Here is a 20,594-nt window from a genome sequence, read left to right on the forward strand (position 1 = left end):
TCTCAAGCCAGTTTGTCTTAAGGGTTCATATACTAAAGCAAAACAGTCTCATAGCTAATGGGTTGTGTTTATACTTCATAACTGCATAAAAAGGCACAGTTAAGCGGTGACTCAAATAACTGGAAATTTAGTTACTGGCACTATTTTAATAAAGTAGTAACTATGTGAAAAATGACTTGCACTTGGTAATTAGTATATACCAAGAAAGCCAGGGCTGGAAAAGGCCCCGTCATTAGACAGTATAATCATAACCCAAGGTACCAGGGGCTCAGGGGTGACAGCAGCCAGAACTATTGGTATTCTATGATTGCTGACAAACACCCCCACTCAGAAGGGGAAAGAACCAGTTTCCAGAGTTGGTTTTGCAAACGTAACTTCTTGATTATCTACTCAAGGGCCCGGCTGTTGAGGAGGTGGGGTAGAGAAAGCAGAGGTATTGCAGGGACCGTCGCAGGGGAATAACCTGAGCAGCTGCCTCGGTGAAGCCACAGAGGGCTTTGGAGGCCGTGGCAATGGCCTCCCCAAACTCCGGCAGGTTTCCGTTCTTGGCGTTTTGGGAGATGCCCGTCATGGCCTCGCCCAGTACCTAAGAAACAGAGGGTTTCGGGAGAGCCAGTTCCTGTCCTCCGAGGGGTAGAGGAGTCCCTAGTTCCATCTTCCTGTCCTCTGCCCTCCGGGTTCCTTGCCACACTTACCTTTGAGTTCTCCATTACACTGTCGAGGCAGCCAAAGTAGGACAGGTCATTGATGGGCTGGACTGGGTTCTCCAGGAGTTCTCGGACTGTCTGTATAGGGGGAGGACAAAGTAAGGTTCAAGACACCTTTTTGACCCCCAAACCCAGAGTACCTTCCTTAACCTCACAGCACTTAGCCTGCCAAGTACCCACCTCCAATTCCCGCAGGGCATTGTCACACTCTTTCTGGCCTGGCGCCTGCTGGGTACACATGGTGATGAGCTGGTTGATGCTGTCGGTCACTGCCCTGGGAAGAACAGAGTCGAGTGAATGCATGCACAGGTCATCATTCTTGGGTCCTACACGCATAGAAAGTCTTTAGCTATTTCTCTTTCATCTGTAACCATTCCTAAGCTGGGACTTCTCATGACATGTCCCCTCCCCAGTCTCTTCAACATTCCAGGGCTGGGCTTCCCAGCTCCTACTTACCGGGCAGCTGCAGCCAGCTGACTCTTGAGGTTGGGGGAAGCAGGGTCTGTGGATAGGGCCTTGGCAGCCAGAAGAAGTTTGCTTGAAGACATAGAGATGCCCTTCAAGTTGGACACGATCTGGGCCCGGTCCTCCTGGCTCTGTTGAAGGCGAAAAGGTCAACATGTTGTCCGGTCAGTCCTTTCTTATCTGTCTCTAAAAGGCTCTGTGTCCTAGACACTCAAATAGTGCTAGAGGGGGGTGGGGGGTGGGGGGGAGCCAGGCAGAGGTTAGGACCATGCAGTCACACAGGCACCTCTTGTCTAACCCCTGAAACAGACCCTGTGCCTTTGCATACCGGTGCCTGTCCCGCCATCTCCACACCAGCTTCCAGGAAGGTGCTGAAGTCCTGTCCAAATCGACCTGAGGCTCGGGCCAGGTCCTGAGGGGTTCCCCGAGAAGCCTGCACTAGTTCTGTGGCTGCCTGATTCAGCCCAGCAGCAGCATCATTCAGCTGGCTCTGAGCTTCCTGAAACGTCCCAGTGCTGGGGGGAAGCTGCGGGGTCAGAAAGAAAGTCAGAAGCCAGCATGGGGGACGATGTGAGGGAGAGTCTAGTCAAGGAGTGCTGGGAGGTGGGCACTGAGCCTGGGAGTAACAAAAGGGGGTAAAACTGGGAAGTCAAGGTCAAGGAGAGGTCTAGACGTGGAGAGAAGCTTGGAGTCTTCAGCTTTTACGTGCCCCCCACACCCCTGGTCTTCCTACCGAGTCACTCAGGAGTCGCTTGCTGGCATCTCCCACCGCTCGCAGGGCATTGTCCACATCTCGCTGGCCAGGCAGGCAGCTGACACAGCGGTTCAGGGCCTGAGTCACTGCTTTAGCCACCTGAGGTAGAAAAGGAGACGGGTGTTGCCAAAAAAGAAACCATTTGGGAGAGCACCTCCTCCACTCATGGGACCTGGGAAATAAGCGCTCTACTGCCTCTAAAAGTGAGGAGGAAAGGGCGTGTGTAGCTGAAGGGGCTGAAGTTAGAGTGTCAAGTGATAGTGACCAAACTGCCCCACGCTTGGCGTTCAGCTAAACCCTGCCGCAGGTTGAGACACTTCTACTAGGACTGAGGGAAAAGGTGGAATCCAGACAAGAGCTGTCAAGAGCAGACCTGAGAAGGTGTCTGTCAGTGTGGCTGAGACTCTGTTCCAGTCAGGGTGGGCCGTACGGGGAAGCGGTCTGTTTCCCAAACCTGACCTGGGCAAGCCGTTGCTGGCTCTCAGGGTCCCCTGGATGGCCAGCTGCCTTCTTTGCTTCCTCAATGAGGCTGCTGGCCTTATCCAGAACATCGCTGGCCGTGTCAAGCACGATAGCTTGCACTGCAGGATCCGATGTCAGGGCAGCTACACCCCTAGCAGCCTGGGCCAGTGACCGCAGCCCACCTGCCACTTCCCTAGCTGCAATCCCTAGGGAGACAGAAGGGAAAAGGGGCTTTCACTGCCAGGCCCTGGTTCCAGTGGCTTTCTCCATCAGCTCTATCCCTCGTTCAGCTCCTGCTCCCAGCTCCATTCCCAGCCCTGCCCACATACCTGCATAATTCTCATTGCCCTGGGCAACCTCCCCCAGCAGCTGGGCAATGGCAGAGCTCACAGCTTTGGTGCTGTTTCCCAGGTCCTGGGCACATTTCTCCATCTAGGGAAGAAGCAGGAGACTCAGGTGCAGAAGGAACCAGGAAAAGGGAACTTAAGAAACTAGTTGAGGTCAGCTGGCAGTTTAATGAAGGTTTTGGGCAGCTCCAGGGTGCAGGCAGAAAAGAAAACCTCAGAGTTTGATTAAGAATGAGGTCTTAGGGGGGCATCTGGGTGGCTCAGTTGGTTGAGCGTCCAACTTTGGCTCAGGTCATGATCTCGTGATTCTTGAGTTTGAGTCCCACATTGGGCTCAGCGCAGAGTCTGCTTCAGATCCTCTGTCCCCCTCTCTCTGCCCCTATCCCGCTTGCGCTCTCCCAAAAATAATATAAAAACAAAACAAACAAACAAAAAAAGAATGAGATCTTAGGGGCACCTGGGTGGCTTAGTCGGTTAAGCATTGACTTTGGCTCAGGTCATGATCTTATGGTTCATGGGTTTGAGCCCTGCATCAGGCTCCGTGCTGACAGCTCAGAGCCTGGAGTCTACTTTGGATTCTGTGTCTGCCTCTCTCTCTGCCCCTCCCTGCTTGCACTCTCACTCTCAAAAATAAACAAACATTGAAAAAAAAAAAAAAGGTCTTAAGAATACTTACGGTCTCCCCAGGTAAGGGTTTAAGTTTGCCATCTCGAGCTGCTGCCTTCACTTCCTGTAGATCTCTCTCTAGATTCTGTACCACACTCAGTGCAGAATCCATCTCCAAAGGCCCACATGCTTCCTGAGCCTACAATAACAAGGAAGTCTGGGTACAAGAGGTACTGCTGTGTCCCACTAATGTCCCATGTTATACAATTATCCCTGTTTTAGGTTATTCTGCAGACTCCCCATCATCCCAGAACTCCACCCTCATTTTCCAAAGATGGCCAGCTCCCTTACCTTCTGGGCAGCGGTCCGAAGTTCAGCCAATGCAGTGCCAAGGTTTTTAGCACACTGACTCAGCTGCATGGCCGAAGCCTGGTCTTGAATTGTTGGCACTGAGGCCTTTGCAGCGGCCACCATCTTCCCACCTGGCTGTTGAGGAACAGGTGGGCAGATAAATGTACCATTTGCTTGGATACAGGGACTAAAGATGGTCTGGACACTGAGTGCCACAGCTCAGTCTGGGAAGGAGGCTACTGGTAGAGCTTCAAACTGTGGGTGATCTAGGGGACTTAGAAGGGTGGGAAGGGTCTCGTCTGAGAGGTGGGGAGAGGGTGCCTTGCCTGCAGGAAGCTCTGGCTTGCAGCAATGAGGGCCAGCTGAGCACTGGGACTGTCGGGCTGAGCTTGGCTCCCTCGGACGCCCTGCACCAGCAGTGGAATCTGTTCTGCCACAGCCTGTGGGTGAAAATGTCATGAGAGCCACCTCCCCATAGACTGGGGGAAAGTCCCACTCGTCCCACATCTCCTCCCACCAAGTCTCACCTTGCAGCTCTGCACCAGCACAGGCTGGGGGCCAGCAGAGGCCTTGGGGGTGGAGGCTGCATGCTGGGCTGCTGCAATGGTCTGTGTAGCTGAGGCTGCAGCCTGTTTGGCTGCGTGCTGTGAGGACAGAGTAGTTAGGACAAGCCCCAGGCGCTCCCCTGCCCAGTCCCTGGCTCACCCTGGCCACACTATCCCACAAGGAAACAGTGACAGAGTCTCTCTCTGCACAACCCTCCCGGTTTCATTCCTCCCACAGCACCCACACTCCCGCTCCTGGGTTATTTCCTAGCTTCACCTCCAGGCGCTGCACCAGCTTCTTCTTGATGGCATTCTGCGCAGCCGCATTGGTGGCCATGCGCAGACCCTCAGCCGCCTCCCGCAGCCGCTGCTGCTGCTCCTCACTGTCAGGGTGAGCAGCTGCTCCCTGAGAGAAGCGGAGAGACGGTCCTCACCCAGCATCCCTGTGCGCCCCAAATAAGCTCTGCTCTGACCTCTCCAGACTCAAATGTTTTCCTAAAGTCCCCACTGAAAGGTAATCACAGCTGAGATGAGCTGCCTCAAGCAAGCAAAGGGGAATCAGGGGACCCCTAGATTCCCTTTGGGCCCTTTTTAGGTAGAACCGTTTCTTCTTTCCCTTTTGGGGGAAGAAGCCATGTTTCTTTCCCTACTGCCCCCTAAATGCCACTGGCAAAAGGGTGTGTTTAAGGCTCTTTGGGACAAGGAGGACTCAGTTTAGAGCAGGGATTTCAAAAACCAAAGCAGGGGAGCTGGTTACTCCTGCAAACTGGAAAGCCTCAGAGCCCGGGGAGTGCAAGAACCTCTTGGCTTCTTCCCGACGGTCATCTGCACCCTGTGTCCCACTGCCTGTCTTTCTCTGTACTGCTGGCAGCAGAGGTCCCAGGACTGAGTGCTTATATGCATTCCCAGGACAGGCCATGAAGCAGAGGATCCAGGAAGAAGGCAGGTGGTGGCAACAAAGTAGGGAAAAGTAAGGATAGCAGAGCGTGGACTCAGAGGAAGAAAAAGGGCATGTCGGTCACCAAGTACCCTGGCAGTCACAGTGGCTGGAAGCCTGGGCCCCTATGCACCTGAAACCGAGGGTGCTTTTACTTCCTGAGCACTCTTACATTTTCTGCTTTACTTGGGTCTCTCCCATCAGAAAAGGGTGACCATCTGGACCCTTCTACTTCCCTTCAGGTCTCAGTCTGGGAGTTGGCCACAGAGGGCTCGTACCTTGGCAGCCTCCACCATCTTGGCTGTGGCATCGGCCAGGATCTTAGCGGCGCTTAATAGCTTGCGAGAATTCTCCAGATCACTCTCCCCCTCGGCATCAGCCTTGATGGCATTGACCAGGTCAGAGGTGGCTTGGGCTAGGATGCGAGCCTGTCGTACCATCTCACCTGAGAGGACAGAGCACTATCAGGTAAGGAAGCCAGAGACACTGCGAGGGTGCCAGGGTGGGGGAAAGGGGTGCAGGCAAGGTAGACAGGGCTCTTGGGGGGCAGTTAAAGAGACACAAAGGTTCTCAAAGTGATTCCCCTGGAGTTATTGTATTTTGGGTTTAAGGTCTTGGAGAGGGACAGATTTCCCGGTGAACTTTTATGGGAGAGAAGACAGTCTCTAACGAGTATTTTCAGTAAATAGTCTTGCACTCCTTGTGAAGGAGTGCACTCCTTTTGGGAGTGAGCAGGTAGGGTGGAGTGGAGAAGGCTATTTCTTAATGCCACCTTCCAACTTCCAGCTACGTTTGTGTATGCTTTTGTATATTCTCCAAAATATACCCGAGAAGGCAGAACGGGGATCACATTCCTGCTTTACAGATGAGAAACTGGAAGTTTCAGAGAGCTTAATAAGTACATGGTCTACTCTGCTGAGTCCTTAGCGGGGACTGGCAGGTCTGCAAGGGAGTGCCCAATGGGCTCGGGGAGCCTCAATAGGGTTCTCTGTCTTCCCAGGAGTGGTGTCCTTACCAGCATCACCCATGGAACTGAAGATGTTCTCGGTGACAGTGAGGATGGTGTCAGTGGCCTGGTCATAACGGCCAGCAGGCCCAGCCCCTGAGGCATGGGCCTTCACGTGCTGCAACAGCTCATTCAGGGCCTGGGTGACAGCTGTGGCCGCCGCTCCTACCCCCCGCAGCAGCTGCCCATCGTCCGTGGCTGCCTGGGAGGCGGACACACAGCCCTCCACGGCTTTGGCCACCAGGCGTCCGGCCTCCACCAGCTGCTCTTGGCAGACAGGTGAGCTGATTGTAGGTGCCACCACCTGTGGGCAAAGCAAGTGTCAGAGATGAAGGCAATGGAAAGGAGTCGTGAGGAGTCCCACAGCCACCAGAATAGGTAAGAAGGAGCCAGAGAGGTGAAATGACAGGCTCCTGTGTGTGGCACCATCACCCCTCAGCACAGGCTAATGCAACCTTTGTGGCTCACCTTGGTACAGGCCACCAGCTGGGAGGTAGACAAGGCACACTGTGTCGCTGCAGCAATGACCTGGGTCTGAAGCCCTGAGTCCTCTGTCCGCTGGGCCACACTCTTGGCCTTGAGGACCAAGGCAGCTGCAGCACTTGCCACGGCCTTGGCTAGCTGCATTAGTACGTCCTGTGAGAAAAGCACTGTCAGCATGGCCTAAGATCGAGCTTGGGATCCATGGACCCTTCTCAGAGGCATGAGCGGTTTCATTATTCCCACTGACTCCAATCACTGGATAGTGTATGCAGAAGCAACCAGAAGCTACCCCAAGCCCCTGCCTTGAGCACCCAGTAGGACAGAACACCCACCAAGGAACAAACCCACACCGAGAGAAACAGAGCCTACACCAGAGGGAGAAACGCATGAGGCGGATACACTCGGACTGCAATGGGGAGGGAGGGGCGGTGCTGTTACAATGGGATGGAGAGAGATACCTCTTGGGGTCCCTCCCACCCCCAGCTTTTTTTCTCCATTTCTTCTCAATCTTGGTTGGAAGCAGTCACCCTGGAGTACAAGACCCCATACAACCCTCCCGGATCCCATTTTCCCAAGTCCTGCCTGTGACATGCCTCCCCATCTCCATCATGTTCTGCCCCCTGAGGAGGCTGGGGGAGAGGTGCAGAGCGAGTGTATGCGGCTCAGAGAGAACAAAGCTGGGAAGGCCCAGGCCAGAGGCCATTACCGTGGGGGGTTCGGGGGGAGATCGAACCCCAGCCCCTCTGGGTGCACATATCTGCGTGGGAAATCCAGGATGACAAGTCAGCTGAGGAAACTGGCATGGGGTGGGGAAGGGGGAGCTAGAGGAACAGTGTCCTCAGGGTGGTATGGAGGCAGCTTCAAGATGTCGAGTTGGGACAAAGGCTATATATAGGGAAGACAAGGAGAAGATGGCAGGCGACTACAAAATATCATCAGCCAAGGGTGACCTGGTAGATTCAGTTTGGATTCAGGGGTTCTAAATTTTCATGCCTTCAAAAGGGAATGGAGGTTCCCAATGTCATTCCCTGCAAACACATCTTCCGTTTGGCGCTGAGAAGTCACTTTGTAGTAACAGGACTAGGAGCTGGATTCAGGGTCAGAGGTTACTTCCAAGAAGCTTCCGTTCTAGGGGCTGGGTAAGTCACTAACCTGGAAGTGGGGGTCAGTATCGCTTTCCCCAATTTGCTGCAACAGCTCCCCACTGGCCTGGCCCACGTTCCCAGCTGCTTGCAGCAGGTTCTGACGGGGCTGTGGAGAGTGGACACCGGTCAGAAGCTGCCCACAGGTCCCACACTTCCATCCCACAATCTGGACTGCCCCCTCCTCCTTTGGGGTCTCCTCCCTAGTGCCAGCCGTGGCCCCTGACCTCAGCGCTGGCTGGCTGGGCACTGCGCAGCAGCTCTGACACCGCCCCGGCAAGGCCCTTCGCGGCCTGCAGCAGAGGCCGGCCACTGCTGCCTTCGTCCTCCAGCAGGGCGGCCAGCAGCTTCACGCCGCGGGACATCTCCGTCAGGTTGGAGGAGATCGTGGTGACTGCACAGCCCACTGCCGTGTAGTCTGTCTCCGCGGGGTCCCCTGAGGGAGGAAGAGGAGCACACGTGAGGCGAGCAGGCCAGACAATGGGCTAGAGAGGTGCAATCACAGGCGTTAGTCACAAACGTGTGCCGAGAGAGACACGGTCTCTTCCCTGAGTTGAGGGGCAGTCCCACCTGGAGCCAGTCACACTTGGTGCCTGCACGCGCTCCTCCTCCCCCACCCCCACCACATACAGATAGGACTTGGCATCCGGCCTACCTGCTGTCAGGTTCACCACGGAGGCAGTACCAGCTGTGATGGCATCTACCTGGGAGTGGATCTCATGCTTTGATTCATCCATCTTGTTTTTACGCCAGGCCTTAGAGGCCTGAAAGAGAGAGCGAGAGAGAGGCAAAGTTCAAGATCTGCTCTGGTCCGGTTAACTCCGATCCCGTTCCTGTGAGTCCCAGCCTCAGCACCGCTGGCCTCTCCTCCGTCCCATACTCACAGCATCCTGGCCCAGAGGGGGCAGAGTGTCAAAGTCATCCAGAGTGGCCTGGGCGGCTTGCACAGCCTGCATGCTAGAGTTAATGGTCCCAGTGAGTGCCTGCTGGGCTGATGTCTACAAGACAAGGGGAGGAGAAACAGAGAACGCTTAGAGGAAAGAGGAGGTGGGCTGGGGACAGGACTACGAACAGGGACGTGGGAAGACAAACAGCTGATATGGGGAGGAAGGCCTGGTACCGTGGTGGCAGTGGAAGCACTCTTACCAAAGGGGGCATGTGTCCCCGGTGCATCTGGCCGCTGGTAATCTGTTGCTGGGCAGGTGGCATGCTGCCCACCTGGAAATTCTCAGGACCAGAGGCTCCAGAGCGCATGATGGCAGGCAGGGCCACAGAGCCGTGTTCTACTTTCCCTACCCGGTTATACTGCTGCTGAAGGACTGTCGACCTAGAGAGGGGACACACGGGGCGGCACTCAGAGGACTGTTGTCTTAACCTCCTTGCCACCCAGCTGTACTACCTTTGCAGGTCCTGTGGTCTAGGGGGATGTGTGATAGCCTGTGACCGGTTAAGGAACCATCCTAGGGACTCCCCACCCCTCAACAGTCGTTGGAGTCAGGCCCTGCCTTCCCTGCCCCTGGGGGATGGGATCAGCCCAGCAACCTTCGTACTTTTTGGGGGACACTGAGTCCTCTAGCATAGTAGACTCCTCGTCTCCTTCCAGCCCAAAGTGATCCTTGCTTTTTTTCTGTAGGAAGGAAAAAGGAACAAGAATTAAAGAAGAGAGAGGCAGGGAAAAAGCAGCCTCTTCTTTCCCTACTCAGCCTTTTTCCAGAACCTGGGTCTTCACTTCTAAAGGACTGGCTTGGGTAGAAGGTGAGGGAAGATAAGGAAAAGGCTGGGGCAAGCACCTTCTTAAGGATGATATCAATGTAGCCGGCGATGAGCTGTGCGATCTGCTCCCCTTCCGTTGTCTGTACTGAGTAGTAGCCATCCTGGTAGTCCCCGAAATCCTAGGGTGACAAGGTGGGGGCTCAGTGGGAGAGCCTGCATCTACCCACGATGGAAAAGGGTAGGATGGGAGCCCCAAGGCCAAGCTGGTGAGGGTGTCTTCCCCTGCCAACAGCCCTCTAGAGAGAAGCCTACCCTTCTTCAATTTCCCATTTATTTTTCTCCCCGGAGGGCAACATTTTGTTTCTGAGGAGCAGTCTCTATGCTACATAGTTTCAAATGCATGCTGTCTAAGAAATAGCTTTTCTCTCACCCTGATAATAAAGCTGGGAAGACACAAACATTTGTCATTCAATGACCATAATGGAAAGTTAGCACTAGTATCCAAAATGGAAAAATAGCCTTTATTAAATTCTTGTCCCCTCGATAGGGCACTTCATTGAGGTGGTATCAGTTTCTAATCCCTAATACCGAAATATAAAGCCAGGGGGAAAACTATTGTATAGTTGCTGCTGAAAGAGGGGAGGCTTATTTTTCTTTCTTTCACCTTTTTCTTCCCTCTCCCCAAGTCTCCTGTGAGCTCAGTTTGCTGGTTACAGTCAAGTTCTGTGGACTGCAAAGATTGTGTCATTTAAGCACAACTCTCTAGCAAAGCTTCTCCTTCTCTCTGACCCCCAGGGTCCTGTAAAGTCCTCCTTTTTTCTGGAGTCACATTCAGTGCACTATCCCAAGGGAGGGGAGAGACCTCTCAGCTGCCCCCGTCTGGAAATTCCAAAGCCCTTTCCCTCCTGGGCACCCGGACTCACCAGGGTGAAGCTCTTAGGAGAGGCAGCCCAGCGTTTGATGTTGGTGAGGCTCCATTCCTGGATCACCTCTTTGGTCTTCTCATCCACTCGCATCACACACTCCTTAGTGATGCCCAGAAGCCTGGGCACCAGCTTGTTCTTTCCTTTCATCTTTTCCTGTGAGGCAGATTGTTGTTGGTATTAGTGCCAGAGAGGTGAACGAGCAGATCAGATCTAGACCACAAGGGGGTGCTGAGGAGGGTGGGAGAGCTGAACTGGGTGTCTATGGATGGACCCAGGACAAGCTCCACTAGGGAGAAGGCAGGGTCTGGAGGAAAGTTGGTGGCAGAGGGCTGCCAACAGGGCAAGTTTTCACAAGGTCAGAGCAAGTAGAGAGAATGGGACTTGTAGGGATGATGGAAAGTGTAACCAAGGGCAGGGCCTGACTTTGAGAGGAAAGACTAAGAGTGGAAATAAGGAGGATGGTGAGAAGGGTCTGTAACCCACCTTAACCAGAAAAAAGGAGACACCATAGGTCTTGAGGGAACGGGCTAGCTTCACGTAGCGCACCTTGGCCTCGATCTCACTCATCTGCCCACAGTTCTTGTGTGCCTTAGAGTAGAAAATGGAGAAATGTTTAGCGAAACGTGGGAGGATAGCATCACAGACAAGGAGTTGTGACGTTAACTACGATGGGAGCGTACTGTAGGGGGCACAGGAAAGGTTAGGGGGTGCAAGGTATGAGAAACGAGAGGGTGACGGGATGAGGACTGACAAAGGATACGCAGAAGCAACATTTCAAGGAATATAGTTAAAGAATTTGCAGACATTCTGGAGACGTGAACAGATAGGAAGTAGAAGGTCAGATAGAAGACTTTTGGGGCTGAATATTCAAGAGGTGGGGATAACACATTATGTTTGTACAAAGATATACTTTTCATAGTAATTTCAGGCATACTATCTCATTTGATTTTCCTATCAATCCTACCCCGGGCAGGTACTGTCATCCCATGTTAGATGCAAAGAAAAAAACAACCAAGAATATTGAACTGAATTCCACAGCAAATGCAGTGATGGAGCTGAGATGAAAAGCCCAGGTCTTCCGCTTTCTTGGCACAGGAGAGGTGGGAGAACAGCTTGGCAGGTGGAAGCGGGGTGGGAGGAGACAGGGAAGGGGCCGGGGGTCCATTCAGTCAGTAGGATTAAGCAGCAAAGCTCCCGGGGCATCCCAAACACTTTCCCCTGCCCCCATTCACCTGGAAGATCTTACGCTCTCCCTTCTGCTTCACATACTCCTTGGGCAGGAAGTCCTTCAGGCTACACCAGAAAAGGGAGGGTCAGCATGTAGTGGACAGCATCGGGGGTATGTGGGCCATGGACTGTGGGCCTAGGGGCGTGAGGAAATGTCTAGGACAGTATTATCTTTGGGGAGAAGGAAAGCTCGAGGGAAGAGAGTCTGGATTGTCCATGAAATCGAGATGACTTAGCATTAGCTCTGGAGTGCAGCCTGCGTCTCTCCCTACAGGGAAAGGGACAAGGGAACCTGAGTTGCAGGCCCAGTCCCTGAGGGAAAGAGTCTAGAGCACTACTGCAGGGAACCAAGAGCAGAAGGAGCTCGGTAGAAGGATGACCATGCATGGAGGAAGTTAAGCAAGCGGCGCCGAACTCTATTCACTCTGAGAACTCTCAGTGGATGAGACTTGTGAAGCTTTCTAAGTCTAATGTTCCCTATGAGGAAAAATGTACTGTTTCCCTCTAGCCACTATAGTAAAATTCTTCAGAGAATCTTAAAAAGCTACATGCTTGCCTGAGAGGTATGGGGTAGAGGCAGATTCTAGGCTACCTTCATGTTCCACAGGGGGCCAGTGAGGAAACAAATGGCTGATGGCAGCGAAACAGGTACCCATGTGGGTCAAACCCTGGTACTTCAGAAGAGGAAATGGAGAGAGAAGGCCCGGGATGGGGGCAGGGCTGTTGGGGTCACAATGGCAGGGAGTCCTGGGTCCTGACAGGGTGTGGGATGTGGGTCACTCACTCGAGGAAGCCAGCCTTGTGCTTCTGTTCATTGTGGGGCCCAAACTGGATCTGGCATTGGAAGCCAGCAAACTCACAGGCCTTGTCGAAGGAGACAGGGTGGGAGCCATTGAGGATGTCATCTCGTGCCTGGAGAGCACAAGAAAAGGAGGTGAATGTTGTGTGGGGGTGCGGGAATACCCCTCGCTGTGCTTCTGCCCCCCTCTCTGTACCTCCCTCATCCCAGGTAAATCCTCTCCACACCTGCACATAAAGAAGGTTCAGCTGCACGGGGTCCCGGGAGTCCACATTCTGGTCTGAGTAGAAGAACTTCCTCCGCAGCAGAAGCGTCTCATGCTCCTCCACTCCCTGTTCCCTCAGTGTGCGGCCATGGTCCAGCCAGTTCACTGGGACACAGAGAGTCCCCTCAATGCGAAGCCCCCAGGGCGCCTGTGCTGCCTGGTCTTTGGCTTTCTGTTTGTTTGTTCTTTATCTCCTACTTTCTCTCACCGATAAGTTCCATGAGTGTAGAACTTTATTACTGATGCATCCTGTATCTTAAAACGGCATCTTACAAAAGCAGGTAGTCAATAACTAATAAATAAACAGCTGCCCCGTGGCCCCCTGCCCATTTTCCAGTGCCCTCTTTTTTCTATTTCTGCTTACATTCATCATCCGTGTGCAACTTCTGCTTTAGTTTCTCCATCTTCTTTTCATCTCGTAGCAGTGTCTTGTCCTTTCGTAAGGTCCCTGTCACCTCCTCCTTTTTCTCTTCCATCAGCTCTCGAACCAGTGAATATTCATCATGGTTGGTGATGCCTGGGGGAGCGCGAGGGGTTGGTAGCATCCCAGGCACTGCACCCGTGTTTTCTGGTAGAGTTGGAGCCTCCATCCCCGAGCCCTCAGCCCCACCAGGACCCCTTACCGATGCGGGCACAGATGGTCATGAGCATGTCAGTGACAGTCTTAGAGTCATCCACCATGATAGTCTTCACAGTTCCATCGAGCATACGGATTTTCAGGGGCCTCTGCTTCTTCCTGTATTCCATGGTGTCCTATTGGGGCGGGAATAGGAGGTAGGAGCCTACTTTAAGCTAGAGGTATTACTTCCTTTTTCCATGGCCAGAGGGGAGGAAAGTAGATTACTGAAGGTAAGACGACGATGGCTCACTCAAAAGCAGGGTATTTTGATTGCCTGTGATAGACAGTCTGGAGAGGATCAGAGGCAATGGATGTGGGTGCTGAAAACAGGAGGTGGAGTGGGGAAGCTGATGGAAGAGGATGTTGGTGGTCCTTGAAGAAGTGATACTCACCCCATTTCGGAGCATATAGTAATCCAAAGCTTTCCCAGCCTCCAGCCATATGCCTTTTTTGGGGTCATCATCTGACAGAAACAGCCCAAAGTCGCTGGCTAAAAGAGAGGATGGATCACCTCAGACCTATGAGGACCCCAGTGTGGCTGAATGGCTGCATTGTTGCCCCTTATTATTTCCCCAGGGACTGTGGGCCTAAAGGGAACAGAGGGAACCGCGGAGCACAGGCGTGAGTGATGAGTAGCCTTGAGGGACAATGGGGTCATCCCTTAAAGCCAAGAGCCTGGGAACAAGAAGGGACTGAAGACTCCCACCCCACCCACCGAGGTAACTCAGACTCACGAGGGCCAGCCAGGGCCTCTGGGATACGCTCACGAATGATGCGACAGGCATCGTATACCATGGTAGATGGCTCAAACTGCATCGTCTTCACCACATTCCCGATGCTGATCTTCAGCGAAAGTGCAACCATGGTGGCAGCTTCTCCTCTCCAGCCTGGCTATACCTGGTCCGTGGTATTAGGGCATTAGAGCACACCCTCATTAGAGGAGAGGAGGTCCCTCAGATGGTGCCCCAGGGAGCCGTGTTTTTGAAAGGGACTTACCAAAGCAGATAGTGATGCGGTTGTTTTTGTTTCATTTCAGAATTTTAAAGCGTGAAAGATTATTTATACCAAAAGAACCAACCCTAACCATCTAAGATAAGTGAAGGAGAGTCGGTCTGCAAGGTGCAACAGCAGGTCTGAAATGTAGTGTTCCCTGAGGACACTGCCCCATCCCTATCACTAGAATCTGTGCCTCCCTTCTTTCTACCAAGTGACTCTCTCTTGCCCCTTATCCCTGCTCCTTTCCCAGGCCTGCCTTTGCCTTGTTTTCATCTTTTCTTGGTTCAGTCTTTTTTTTCTCTTTGTCTCCCACTATGTCTTGCTAGCTTTTTCCTGTCTGGGATTTTCAGAGCTCTGTCCTGACTCATCATGTGACCTCCCCTCTGACAGCTTTAGCCTCCTCTGCAAAATAAGGATGTTATATGAGAGAATTCCCGAGAGCTCCTGAAGCCTGCAAACACTGACTCGACCTAGCCCGGCTGGAAGACCAAACACTGGTGGTTCAAGCTATCTAGGCCTACTTTTGTCCCGGTTTTCCTCTAACCTCACATGGTGGGGGCCTTCCCAAAGAGCCAGGCCCTGTGGTTGGCTTCCCTGGCATTCAAGATAGAATTATGATTCTCTAATCCAGAGGGATCTCAGAAATTACCTAGTCAACGCCTCAATTTTGCAGAATGGATATCAGACCATGGTGGGGCAGGTGGGGTAGTTTCAAGGCAGGTCAGACAGAGAGCCCTGTCCCTCTAACTCAGTCCTTGCTCTAAGTCACCAAGTTAATACCCAGTCCTCACTACAACTCTCATGCTCTCTGGTTTTCAGCAAGTCTTCCTCACACTCTGCTCTCCATCTCACTGCCTCCCTTGATGGTATTTTCGGTGTAGCTCATGATATCAGTCCCATGCTCACCTCCCCCACTCTCCTGGCACCACCTCTCAGCAGGCTGGAGGAACCCCTGCAGGTGGCACCCAGTGCACAAGAGGACCAGTCTGCCTGGCAGCTGATGATGTGACCCAGTTTGGTATGGGGATTGGTTCCTCTCAACTAAGAGAATGAGCAAATCCGGGCTGCCGATCCCCTCCTCCCCCCCAGCAAACTGGGGGCCCCAGGTGGGGAAAAGCTGGGCTCGGGGGAAGGTTGAAAACAAGAGGTGGAGGTGCTGGGATACAGCAGCCAGCTGAGAACCAGGAAAAGGGAAGGGAGATGTATTTGGAGAATAAAGAGGTTAGGAAGGATGAGGTGAAGGGGACTGGAAATCTAGGTAGAAACAGGAGGCAGGCAGATGTGGGAAAGGTGTGGATCAGAGAATCTGATAGACATTTCTGACCTTATAAACAGTCCAGAGTCTCACAAGAGAAGAAACCACAGCTCACTCTGTTTTTATTTCCAAACAAGATAGGACCATTCCAGTCTCCCAAGTTCCAGCTCGCTGCCCACCTCCCCATTCCTCGGCCACCTCTCCCAGTAGCTTGACAGACCTGGCTGTGGGGTTGCTGGAGGGCTGGAGGGTCAGTGAAGTAGAGCAGTCAGAGGAGCTGAGGGCAGGACTGAAAGGACCCTCTACCCTAACCTGAAATTGCATGTCTCCCCCATTTCCTCCGGACATGGACGCCCCCATCTTCTTCACGGAAACCTCTGGTGACACCCCGATAAGGGAGATGAGTCATGCCTACCCTTATTCCCAGGCTGGTACTGAGTGGACACCCATACAGCTACCAGAGGGTGAGGGAGGAAAGGGAATTAAAGAGTGAACTGGAGGTGATGAGGGCAAAGAACAAGGCCCTTGGAAGTATGGGGAGAAGCTATCCAGTTCCTGCTCTGGCCTGAGAACTTTGCTCCCGTTTCCATCATGTTTTATGGAACAGCAACAATGCCCCCCATACCCCCCTCCCAGGGAGCTCCTCCTCCCTCAAGACATTCCTGAGATGCATTCCAGAGGAGTTGGGCAATTGGGGGGGGGGGGGAGGGGGGAAAAGGGGCAAAAACCCACAAAGGATGGGAAGGTATGAAGGGGGGGGGGGGGGGGGGGGGGGGGTGGTGGTGGTAAAGAATCAGGGGTACAGGGAGATATAGTCAGAGCAGATACCCACAAGGGGAGCTGCAGAAAGACAGGGAGCTACAGAGAAGTACAAGGGAGAGAGAAAGCTGAAGACAAAGTCAGAACGTATGAGGGTTGGGGGAGTAACACTCACTCTGTTACCAAATTTGGCCTCTGAGTCCGCAACCGCGGTGGAGGGGGGAGGACTGTGGGTGAGACTGACATATCCGGCCTCAGGCTGCTGGAGGCTCATTTAGGGCTGGACTGGGCAGCGAAGGGCTGGACCTGATCTCCCTCAACATAGCCCCCTCACCACCTACACCCTACCCATGCATTTTCACTCTCCCTAACTGCACTCCAGCCTATGCACAGAGCTCTTTTTCACAAAGCTACTTACACTGTCTCCACACACATTATCTCAAACATGCAGTCCCTACACAGACCCTATCACAACCACGTTATCTTCCCGTAAAGACCCCATCCCACTCACACAGCTTCCCCACAAACACACCTCTATCGGTAAGTGAACAACTTGCCCCAACATCTCCCATTACACATTCTCCCTCCATTCATCCAACAAGCATTTCTGAGGGTCTGCTGTAGAAAAGGCCCGGGCTAAACTCTCACTGACTGGGAAGCAAGAAGAGTAAGCCTTAGCCTTCGCTTTCAAGGGGCTCCCAGTTAGTTGAGTGGATAAGCTAAATATAGAATTATAATACAAGGCAGGATGTGGTAAGAGTCCAGAGATGCATCCTCAGGGGAGAGATCCCTTTAGGTCAGAGAAGAGGGACCAAAAAGTCTCTGTGAAAAGTGTCATTTGAAGTCAGGACTTTATTAAAGGTAATAAAAAATCATAATGATCTTTTATTGACCATTATGTCACTTTCCTCGTATACATAATTTCATTTAATCCTTACAACTTGGCAAGGTAGGTATCATTATTTCCATTTTTACAGATTAGGAAATTGAGGTGCAAAGATGTTAAATACTTGTTTAAGGAACTTCTCCAAAGTCATACAGCTAATTAAGTTGTGAAGCCAGGATCTGAATCCACATGCTTCTCTGACTCCGAAGCCCAAGCTCTCTATGCCAGCCGGAGGTGAGTCAGGGCTAGCATTCCAGGCAGAGAGAATAGCATAAGCAAAGATGGAGAAGCAGCTAATCGCGGAGGAGCATTCAGGGAACTGAGTAGGCAGGCTGGTTAAAGCACAGGGTACCTGCAAGGGAGCAGTGATGGGGAAGTCAGGGTTAGTGTGGAAAGGGAAGGAGAGGACTAGAGAGAAGGGAGTATTTTACCTACTGAAGGGCAACAGAAGGTCAAGGGAGGCTTTGAGCACAGAAAGGACATAACCAGAATTGGATTTTGGAAAATAACTCTAGCAGTTACCTTGGAGATTGGTCAGAAAGACACCGTATTAGCACAAGTGAGAGGAGTTGTCAGTAGTTAGAATGGTAGAGAGGAGGATGTTGGTCAACTGTAGTTTTAAGAGGACCCGATGACAATCTGTCCTATCAACCTTCAGGGACCAGAGCCCGAAGTTAGACTGGGGTCCCATAGCTTCTATCACCAGTAGCCTTTCAGTGACTGGGGTGGCTTGAGTTTGGGTAAGGAGTTGGGAAGGGAAGAAGGAAAGGGTCGGTCGATCTAGGTATATGAAGATGAGGCTCTGGGGCACAGGGGATGGGGAGGTGGTTAGCACCACGTATGGGCAGAAAGGATGAGGTTAGTGACTGTATTGGACTAGAAATGGGGAATACAAGGTGTAGAGAAAGGCTGGGGAAGCTGGTGATAGGAAAAATACATATATGACCAGTCACTGGATCCGGCTAGGGGAAGGGGAAAAATAATTGTAAGTCAGGGAATGAAAGAATGAGGTCAGAGGCCAGAGCAAGATACAGGAGGCTGAGAAGAGGTGGGGCTGTGGTCAGTGGCTAAATAAGGCTGAGATGGGGGGAGAGCGAAGGGACACCAGCAGTGTCTAAGCAAAGCTGGGGTTAGTGGGGGGTGGGGTGGGTATAGGGCACAGCCAGTGGCTGGGTCACGCTGGGTAGGGTATAGTGCTGTGGTCAGTGGCAGGGTCAGGCTGGGAGTGAAATGGAGGTGTGGTCAGTGGCCTGGCTGGGCGTGAGATCAGCAAGACCCAGTTTCCTCTTTGGGTCTCGTTTCCTCTTTTCTGTTTGGGGAGTGGGGGGAGGGGATCTACAACTGGACCAAGAAATTAAGGAGGCTTAGAACCAGGGGTTGGCACATAGCAGGGCCTGGGAGTACTGGATAGTTATATTGGGCTGGGGGTGGGGTATTAGGAGATGACCACGAGGTATGCAGGTAGGTGAGTGAGTGAAAATGTGGAAGAGTGTTTTAAGAGGATGGGAAAGCTCAGATTTGGGAAAGGGCAAAATATGGTAGGATGTGAAGATTCAGGGGTAGGAAGGGAGGCAGAATGGCAGCTGGGAACCGGTGGTAAGATGAACAACATGGGAAAATTACCGATGAGGGGAGAATTCTGTATGCAGGATTGTGCTTGCAGAAAGGGGGTACGCAGGGAGGTGTGAACTGCAGGGCCAGGGAGGAGAGCTGGAGAGAAGACTTAATAACTAGAGAATGAGGGATCTGGGAGGCAGTGGGGGTGAACTGTCAGAGGATTCAGTCATCTCTTTCTTCCACGGCAGCAGTGTTATCTTGGTGGGCTGCCCCTTAATCATAGCCCCTTCTCCCTAAGCAGTCCTCCTCTTTTGACTAGGCCTTGTACATCTCCTGTGTCCCAGTCCCTTTCCCAATTCCTACCTTGTAAACAACATAGTCCAGAAACCCCTGCCCCTCAACTGTGGTGACCACATCAAGAGCCTTGGGTTTAGAGAACAGAATAAAGAAGCTAGAATCGCAGATGCCTGAAATTCTAGCAGAAGCCCAGAATCCTAACCTGAAATTAGTCTATCATATCTCTGGGCTAAAGGACCTCTGCAACCATGCAGGAATGAGACTTCTCCGCAAAACAAGAGTGCCTACGTACTGCCAATCTCTTAAATTTTATCTATCTGAGGTCAACTACCCTGACCTCAACCATAACGCCCCTAAAACTAATCCTAATTCCTAACATTAACCCTGACCTTAATTTGTTTCCTGTTCCCAATACTGGCTTTGACATTCATCCCTTTCCTAGCAGACACCCATATCCAATCATTGATCCCTAATATTGATCTAATTTTTACCACTAGCACCAAATTCCCTGACTTTAACCCTAAATGTTGATCCCTAAGCCTAAAACTCCTTTGTCACTTGATTCCTGACCCATCCCCTTCGCTATTTACCCCGGTACTGTCCTAATGTTTTCTAACCTCTAAAACTAGATTTCTAATTTAATTCCTGTACTGACCCTTAACCTGGCCCTGAACCCTAACTTTGACTTAGGTTGGCTAGAAAACAAAAATAATGACCTAATCCAAACTTTACGTACATAAAACAGACCTGACTCAGGCCAGTAACTCTAAATTTTAACTCCACCATTATATCTCCTAAAGCCAACCTTGATTCCTAAACCCAACTCCACCTAATCCCAAACTCACCAGAAGCTCCCTCCCTACCCCTATACCCGCTATCAGCTAACCTCAAAGCCGATCCCCGCCCTGCGCCTCACTGCCACCCCACTCGTCACCCTCCCCAAAACTTTTCCCAGACAGAGGACTGATCCCAGGAAGGGCCTGGCACCCTTAACGGCCTACTTAACTCCGATCCCAGGCCGAGATACATTGGACGATGACCACTCCAACAGTACCCGAAACAGGAGACGCAGAAGTCAAGGGCCCCGCCCGCCCTCCCGCCCGCTCGCTTCCCGGGCCTGGCCTCGCGACCCCACCCTGAGACTCGGGCTCGGCCCGGTCCGGCCTACCTGCGCTGCCCGGCTTGTGCCCCGCCCGCCGGCCCGCTAACCCGCTCGTTCTCCGGGTGGCAATCGGGCTCCGGCCTCGCCCTCCCTTCGACACTCTCGCGGCCACTTCCGTCCCCGAAACGTCCCCCACCCGCGGGCGGCGCCCTGGGCCCGCGCTCTATGGTTGCGGGGACTGCAGGAAGCTGCTCTGGCCCCAGCTCTCGATGCTCGGGAGCCAGCGAAGAGAGGGGCTTCCTGCCCCTCCCCGGCAGGAAGCAAGGGTGCGGCGCAATCCGGAGAAAACGTCCGACTGCGCCCGAGTTCCCTTTTAGTCTCTAACCCT

General features: G+C 52.7%; 1 protein-coding gene across 3 annotated transcripts in view; it reads right to left on the reverse strand.

The window, feature by feature from the left end:
* The window catches only part of TLN1 (talin 1), a 31,654-nt gene extending 11,117 nt beyond the window's left edge, over positions 1-20,537 (reverse strand). The window contains exons 1-33 of one of the 3 annotated variants that reach the window (XM_049626074.1): positions 20,314-20,537; positions 14,089-14,251; positions 13,747-13,844; positions 13,359-13,488; positions 13,100-13,252; positions 12,698-12,840; positions 12,456-12,583; positions 11,677-11,737; positions 10,928-11,032; positions 10,442-10,597; positions 9,596-9,697; positions 9,356-9,432; positions 8,952-9,132; positions 8,690-8,803; positions 8,461-8,569; positions 8,033-8,241; positions 7,816-7,914; positions 6,649-6,816; positions 6,190-6,484; positions 5,453-5,619; positions 4,515-4,643; positions 4,220-4,336; positions 4,019-4,132; positions 3,693-3,827; positions 3,412-3,540; positions 2,718-2,820; positions 2,386-2,594; positions 1,906-2,025; positions 1,501-1,698; positions 1,164-1,303; positions 888-981; positions 696-785; positions 464-586 (exon numbers count right to left, since the gene is read on the reverse strand). In XM_049626074.1, the coding sequence (XP_049482031.1) occupies positions 464-586; positions 696-785; positions 888-981; positions 1,164-1,303; positions 1,501-1,698; positions 1,906-2,025; positions 2,386-2,594; positions 2,718-2,820; positions 3,412-3,540; positions 3,693-3,827; positions 4,019-4,132; positions 4,220-4,336; positions 4,515-4,643; positions 5,453-5,619; positions 6,190-6,484; positions 6,649-6,816; positions 7,816-7,914; positions 8,033-8,241; positions 8,461-8,569; positions 8,690-8,803; positions 8,952-9,132; positions 9,356-9,432; positions 9,596-9,697; positions 10,442-10,597; positions 10,928-11,032; positions 11,677-11,737; positions 12,456-12,583; positions 12,698-12,840; positions 13,100-13,252; positions 13,359-13,488; positions 13,747-13,844; positions 14,089-14,218 (4,326 nt within the window). In that variant the 5' untranslated portion in view covers positions 14,219-14,251; positions 20,314-20,537. Of the gene's footprint in view, positions 1-463; positions 587-695; positions 786-887; positions 982-1,163; positions 1,304-1,500; positions 1,699-1,905; positions 2,026-2,385; positions 2,595-2,717; positions 2,821-3,411; positions 3,541-3,692; positions 3,828-4,018; positions 4,133-4,219; positions 4,337-4,514; positions 4,644-5,452; positions 5,620-6,189; positions 6,485-6,648; positions 6,817-7,815; positions 7,915-8,032; positions 8,242-8,460; positions 8,570-8,689; positions 8,804-8,951; positions 9,133-9,355; positions 9,433-9,595; positions 9,698-10,441; positions 10,598-10,927; positions 11,033-11,676; positions 11,738-12,455; positions 12,584-12,697; positions 12,841-13,099; positions 13,253-13,358; positions 13,489-13,746; positions 13,845-14,088; positions 14,252-15,825; positions 16,227-20,272 lie in introns of those variants that run through there. The other 2 variants (XM_049626064.1, XM_049626069.1) reach the window with 2 other exon arrangements.
* Positions 20,538-20,594: the final 57 nt, after the last annotated feature.

Source organism: Panthera uncia, chromosome D4 (assembly GCF_023721935.1).
Source record: "Panthera uncia isolate 11264 chromosome D4, Puncia_PCG_1.0, whole genome shotgun sequence".
Lineage (NCBI taxonomy): Eukaryota > Metazoa > Chordata > Mammalia > Carnivora > Felidae > Panthera > Panthera uncia.